The following is a 7,001-nucleotide window of genomic DNA, read 5'->3' as shown; positions in this document are numbered from 1 at the left end:
ATTATCAAAATAAGAAAGCAAATATATCTAAAACTATTAGTAAATGATATTAAACAATTCTGACAACTATTTCACTGTGGCTACGGTTTTCTAAAGCCATTTTACACTGCACGAGATATCGTATTGCTTAAAGGGGCCCACTGATTACCAGTCCGCCGGACGGTATCGGCCTGTCAGTTAGAACAAAAAGTTGACAGTTCCGAACAACTGACAGGCCGAAACCGTCCGGCGGGCTGGTAATTAATCAGTGGGCCCCTTAACATTGCCTCATCACGGCCTCACGGGAGTCACGGGTGCAACTTTGCCTAGGTACAGTCAGTCAGCAGCAATAGTTACTAAGCGGGCGAGGTGTTCAAAATAATCTTGACGCCACTTTATTGTTAAGAGAACAAGAGCGCGTCAAGGTTATGAACACCTCGCCCGCTTAGCAACTTCTGCTGCTGACTTAACTTGAAATGGTTTTCCTTGCTGTCTATTGATTCCTGAGACGAATCACTGTTACTATCAAAGTCATAACTGTGCGTAGGTATATCTATAACATTCAGCTAAATGAAACAGCGCCATCTAACGTGAGATGTTAAACTAAATTAAAATTCGCTAGGTGCACGACTGGTGCTGCCCTCATTTTGGCAGACTTTCTACGTTAAATCTTATGGAGTAAAATTAGTTCAAGCGGCTGCCGCTAGTACTAATGTCAGACATTCCATAAGATTACCTGTGTTTGTGACGATCAGCGCCACTTCCCCCTCCACCGACTGCGCACCTTGCCAATAAGTACTTAGCTTACCTAATTTAATAATCATGTTTGCGTCTATATATTTAGAGTTTTTAGAGTAATTTTTCAACCAACAAAAAAAAATCGTATTCGAGGTGGGATCTTATGCATGATATAAACTTAAATTGTAGCTATTTGCAATCCACAGTTCATTTCATAGCCTGCTGGATTTCGAATTGTTCACTCAACATTAGTCAACATTACTGAATACAAATAATAGCTGCGAGACGAAATGAAGATTATGCAGAAGTTATTAAAAGACGACAAAGACACGTTTTTAGTTCATACGGTAATTTCTTAACAAATGGCCGAGCGAAAGCGGCGGTCTCCATTTCAGCTTAGGCAAAAAGCTTTCGTACCTACCCGCCTGTGTGTCCGGCACGGCAGTTCTCCTCTTAAACTCACATTTCTCAACCGATTCTCGTGAAATTTTGCTAGAGTTAGACCAAGAAAAGTCTGCAGCGATTTTGATAGCCCACGCAGTGCAAGTGTTATTTTACGTCATACAATTTCATAAAAGTTTGACTTTTAAAATAACACTTACCTGCGTAGGCTATCAAAGTCGCTGCAGACTTTTCTTGGTCTAACTCTAGCAGATTCGCTGTCGATCATTGAATGTCGATTGTGTTTTGTTTTTTTTTTCCAAAATGGCGGAGTCGCAGCTGGGTCGTGTGATCTACATTACACAGTGCCACTAGTTCCTATCTCGTAAGGTCCACCATACAAAATGCCATTTTTAAATTAGAAATCACTAGTGAAGGAAATATGGTTGAATTTCTTTTGTTTTGTATCGAGCGAATAATTAGAAAATTGTTTACATTTAACTATTGAGTACAGTCACTTGCAATAATATGTTACTCTTCGAAGGCCGCAAAAATATGTGACACGCTCTTATGGTTCTACAAATGAGATCGTGTCAGATATTTTTGCGGCCTTCGTTGTGCAACATATTTTGGCAGTGACTGTACTACTGGTAGGATCGTGGGCCTTACGAGGATACTATTTGTCACGGGTCTCTATTGTTTCCCAAAAAGTTTTAAGTCATAATCATAATGTATTGTGTGCCCGCATTTTCGTTAGTCATAATTCATTTGGTTCAGAAACGCGTCACTTTTCAGGATTGCCATGAAACAAACCTAACCTAACCTTACAAATAAATCTATAAGATAACCGTACGAAAATCCTGAAAAGTTAACGGTTTCAGTTTTATGATAATATGACAAACAATACATTGTGGCTTAAAATTTTATGGGAAACGAAGGGACCCCATTTGTCACGTGTCACAGTCTAAATAGGTAATGGGCATTTCTCAGGAGGGCCATTTTTACGTGTCCGGGGCAAAAAGGTATTGAATTTACTGTTCAATAAATCTGAATTAATTCAGGCATGTTTTTCAGCATATATTCTGTCTGGGACACTATCAAACTATTTATTTATTGTTTATATAATACAGTAGAGTCCGGTTATAACGACGCCCAAGGGACCGCTGATGTTACGTCGTACTAACCGGACGTCGTATAAAACGAACTGCCAATTTTAATATATATTTTAATCAAAATAATTACGTCATTTTGTATTTATTAATACTTATGCGACAATCAAAGAAAAAAAACCATTTCCTTTAAAATATTTATTTACGTTAGTATTACAACACTTTGTCTTAAATGGAGAGACTTGTGTGCTTAGAAGAAGCCACTTTTCAAGGTACCTTGAAAAGTACGCGTAGTCGTCATCCGCAAATTACTCGAATCGCGTAAAATAAAAAGTCGTAATTCTTGGGGATCTAATCCAGCTGACGTTGTTTTATCACACAGATCCTATGTCCATCTCCTGTGTCCATAGATCAGCTCGAAGGTACCTACCAAAATATTTCATTGTACCTAACTTATGTACATAATTATGTATGTAAAGTTTAAGCTCAATTGAATAATGGGAATTGGGTTTTATTTAGTTTGCAAGATTACGAAAAGTCACATGACTATTTCATCTTGATGCGTATGTGCGGCGTATAGGCAAAAGGGGGAGGGGAGTTAGGTGCGGTGCGCGGGACAGAGTAAGCTTTTTACCAACTATTTATATGTAAAAACCACGTCGCTCGTCGTTGTAACCGGACTTGACGGACGGATTTTGACTCAATTTCCGTCGTTAAAAGCGATCGGTCGTTATAAGCGGAGTCGTAATAAACGGTTGTACTTTCATAGTAGCTCGTACTAAAACCAAACAAGTGCCTATACTTACGTCGCTATAAGCGGTTGGTTGTTATATGCGAAGTCGTACTAATCGGACTCTACTGTACATCAAAAAAATATCCAAATGCGAAAAATGATGTTCGGTGGGCGTGTCCCGCGCCCAGATTTTTTGAAACAAAAAATTATTACTCAAGATGGGGCATTATATCGGAGTTATTATCGGTGTTCACGCATAAGGTATTAGTTAACTGATCATATTCTTTATATCAAAGTAATGTGTTTGCTCAACACATTGAATAAAACCAAATTTGCGATGTGTCCCGGGCTGTTGACTGATTTCGGTGTAATTTACAAACCATGTCGGTACTCTTACAAAATTGTAGACCAGGAACTCAGTGGCTCAAACAAAGTATGCTTTAGTTGTGCCTTAACCGTTGAATAAAGTAGAGGTGCAGTCACAGTATACTAAGGTAGTTTTTTAAATATTTCTCTGTCATTCGGTGGATTTGGTTCTATGTTTTTTTGAGATCGGTGGTGCAATTTTCTTCCACAGTTTTAGTGCATTTATCGTTATGCAAGTGATTAAGAAATCCTCGAAAGTACCTAAACCCATCATTATTACATCTCCTCTGTATCATTCATACTATTTCTGTAATTGCTAATAAGCGATTAATTTTGACATCACTGGTGTTGATTTCCTTGGTTTCGGTGGATTTTTTGACCACCGATATCAAGAAAGTGATCACCGAATTCAAATCCTGCTTTGTAAACTAGTTTGTTGTACTGTATTTTCTAACTTATCACACCTAAAAAGTTCAAGATACGCTTACGCAAGAAACTATGCTTGTACGTAAATTAAGTCATAGTATAAGTAAATAAAATCATTAGTTTATAATGAGTAGTGTTTTTTTTCACGAGACGTATGTTGAAAATCGTAGACCCAATGTTTCTTTCTCTCTTTTCGCTGTTGTCTTGATTTATCTTCAAACCAATGGAGTATATTATGTGAATTTGTCCTCTCTATCACTTGAGACCCTACACCACGATACCTTTAAACGTGTCAGTCATATTAAATAAATGCAGTTAATCCCACTTCGTTTAAAATAACTTGTGTTTTTACATACTATGCAAGGTGTACCCACAAAACAAGGGATTACAAATAAAGTGGCCTTCTATTGTCGAGATCGCTTCAAAGGCACTGAACGTACCTACTGATCAATATTTCTAAAGCATAGCCATGAACACAAATCCAACATAGCCAATGTTTTAACAATCCTCAATGTCTGATGTATTTATATCGGAGTTACAATTTAGCTCAAATGTGTGAGGGTGCAGGAGATCATAATTAATAGGTGATTTGATCTTTAAGCATTAGTCAACAACTTTAAATAGTTTTAAATTGAGGGAGTTCACGCTTTAAACCTCTGTCATTCTAAAATACTACATATTTATAAGTCTAGCACAATACTTGTTTTCCGTATTGTTACATTGTTTTATAAGTGCATTAAATATTTTTGAGCATGGAACACCACTCAAAAGTATCTTGTTTATCGGGTGTAGGTAACATAAGTTTCTTTTTAATGAGTGTGCCGTTGGATTGTGTGAAACAAACATTTTCTTCTTCATCGCACTTATGTGCGAATTTGTGGTCGACATGTCTGAAATTCGTTTCAGGATCGCCCTATTTTATGAGGATAGTCAATTAGTGTGGGATATCTTCTAGAGATGTTGTTTCATAAGCCGCAACTTGGTTATTTTAAAATCTTGAGTAAACAAAGGAACTATTTATTAAATTTATGTAAGCTATGCTATATCATTAGCCTCGCTACATCGCATATCAATTATCATCAAATAAGAATAAAAAATATTAATAAATTATAATATAATTTAGATATAAAATTGAAGTGTGATTTCTGTGGAAGCATTTTTGAATTCGGTGACGCAAATTGATTTCAGTGCCTGCACATGATTTCGGTGTTTTTTAAATCTGAAATATCAAAGAAACTATAAGGTTCTAATGGAGGCCTCCACTACCAATATTTTTTATATTAAGGCTAGATTTTAGGAAATAAAGTTGTGTATCAAATAAGTAAAAAATAAATATCGGCACCGAAGTCAGGCACCGAACGTCATCTCTGAGAATCGCCCTAATAATGGGGTCCATAGTCCATGTGAAAAAGCGCTGGTGGCCTAGCGGTAAGAGCGTGCGACTTGCAATCCGGAGGTCGCGGGTTCGAACCCCGGCTCGTACCAATGAGTTTTTCGGACCTTATGTACGAAATATCATTTGATATTTACCGGTCAGTCGCTTTTCGGTGAAGGAAAAACATCCCAATACGGGCCTAGTTTACCCTGTGGGTTGGAAGGTCAGATGGCAGTCGCTTTCGTAAAAACTAGTGCCCACGCCAATTACTGGGATTAGTTGCCAAGCGGACCCCAGGCTCCCATGAGCCGTGCAAAATGCCGGGACAACGCGAGGAAGATGATGAGTCCATAATAATGTGCATGCAAACAATAATGTGTAATATTTTACAGACATCCCTGATGAACGAAAGGAATCCCATCGTGGACCGGATCATGGACAGCGATACTGTGGATACAGTCATCATGGCTAACAAGGAAGGTAATGGCACTAATGGTACAGAATAGGTAACAGTACTACGTAATGGTACTTAAAATATATTTAGGTATTGGTATCAACATTTAAACTCAGTATATTACAGGTTCCCCAATCCTAACGAACATCAACCTGTCTGTCTCCACGCGGTACGCCACGCGCATGCAGCGTCTGGGCACCATGATCCACCACTTGGTCATGGAGCTGGTTCGTATATTATATTTCATATAAGGAAAGTCGAATTTAAACTGTTGTGAGACATAGGTACTAACATCATAGAAAAATATAGTAAGACAAGAGTGCTCACTCCATACATCAGTTCAGACTATTAATTTCAGTGTCTACATCTAGCATCGAGTAGCGGAACTATCAGTACTGCTACTTGACAATAGATGTAGCACCGACCGGAAAGTCTTATCTCAACAGCATAAGACTTTCCGGTCGGTGCTACATCTATTGTCAAATAGGAGTACTGATAGTTCCGCTACTCGATGCTAGATGCTAATAGTCTTTTTGGTACTAAAACTGATGTATGGAGTGAGCAATCTATGTATTTTTTTCTCTATGCTAACATTGAATAATTTTACTTTGTTAGTTGACGCCATCTACCGACGAAATATGTATCGTCGTAGTGTTGATTGAGATTCCCGTGCACCGTAAGTAAGTCTCCTCCTTGAATCGGTTTCCTCATCACTGAGGTCGTGGCCACTTCTAGGGAACAGCTTCCGCCGGATTGAGGCCAAAATCCGGCCGGATCCGGCCGGGTTCAAAACCAGTCCGGTTTGCAATCCCTAGTATAGGTAGGTATGGGAGCGAAACCGCTTAATTATTTCGGTTGCACCCACATTCGTATCCGTTCTGTACGCAGGACCCGTTCGACGAGCCACTAGTGTTCCGTGTAAAGAGCAGCAAGGAAGAAGTGATGGTGGCCCCGCACCGGGAGTTCAGCATCATCGTCGTTCAGAGGGAGAAGGATAAGAAACCCCCACAGAAGGCGAAATAAGTGAGAATTGCGTCATATGGTAGCAAAGTCATCAAAGCGTAGATAGAATATGAATGAATTAATGGTCAGTGTTAAAAAAACAGTTAATGAGCATCAGGGTCTCGGACGAATGCTCTTTTTAACCTTTTCAACGCTTTTCGTCCCATGCTAAAATGTGGCTTATACGCCAAATGGTTGCAATATGAAGAGCGAAAATAAACCTTATCTGTCAGCAGGAAAATTGCTTTGACAGCGTCCGTCATAGCCTTTTTAGTGGCTGTTGGCGTCATGGGCACGACAGCACTCGACCACTTTAGTGGCTCTTGGCGTTGAAAAGGTTAATAGGTACGACGTCAATGTTAGGACGCCGACTTTTTTTCTGGACTGCCATTTAAATCGGAAAATTGGCGTGCATTTAAGCGATACTCTGAGGGGCTA

At 39.0% G+C, this 7,001-nt stretch overlaps 1 protein-coding gene across 1 annotated transcript; it reads left to right on the top strand.

The window, feature by feature from the left end:
- The first annotated feature begins 985 nt into the window (after nucleotides 1-985).
- LOC134658097 (dynein light chain roadblock-type 1-like) lies at nucleotides 986-6,584 on the top strand. Its single transcript, XM_063513704.1, has 4 exons — nucleotides 986-1,064; nucleotides 5,500-5,587; nucleotides 5,688-5,788; nucleotides 6,450-6,584. The coding sequence occupies exons 1-4, from the start codon at nucleotides 1,008-1,010 to the stop codon at nucleotides 6,582-6,584; spliced, it is 381 nt and encodes a 126-aa protein (XP_063369774.1). The 5' UTR covers nucleotides 986-1,007.
- The last annotated feature ends 417 nt before the right edge of the window (nucleotides 6,585-7,001 follow it).

This window comes from Cydia amplana, chromosome 21, assembly GCF_948474715.1.
Source record: "Cydia amplana chromosome 21, ilCydAmpl1.1, whole genome shotgun sequence".
NCBI classification, from domain to species: Eukaryota; Metazoa; Arthropoda; class Insecta; order Lepidoptera; family Tortricidae; genus Cydia; species Cydia amplana.
The sequence above is the reverse complement of the archived record's forward strand: the minus strand, read 5'-3'. Positions and strand labels throughout refer to the sequence as shown.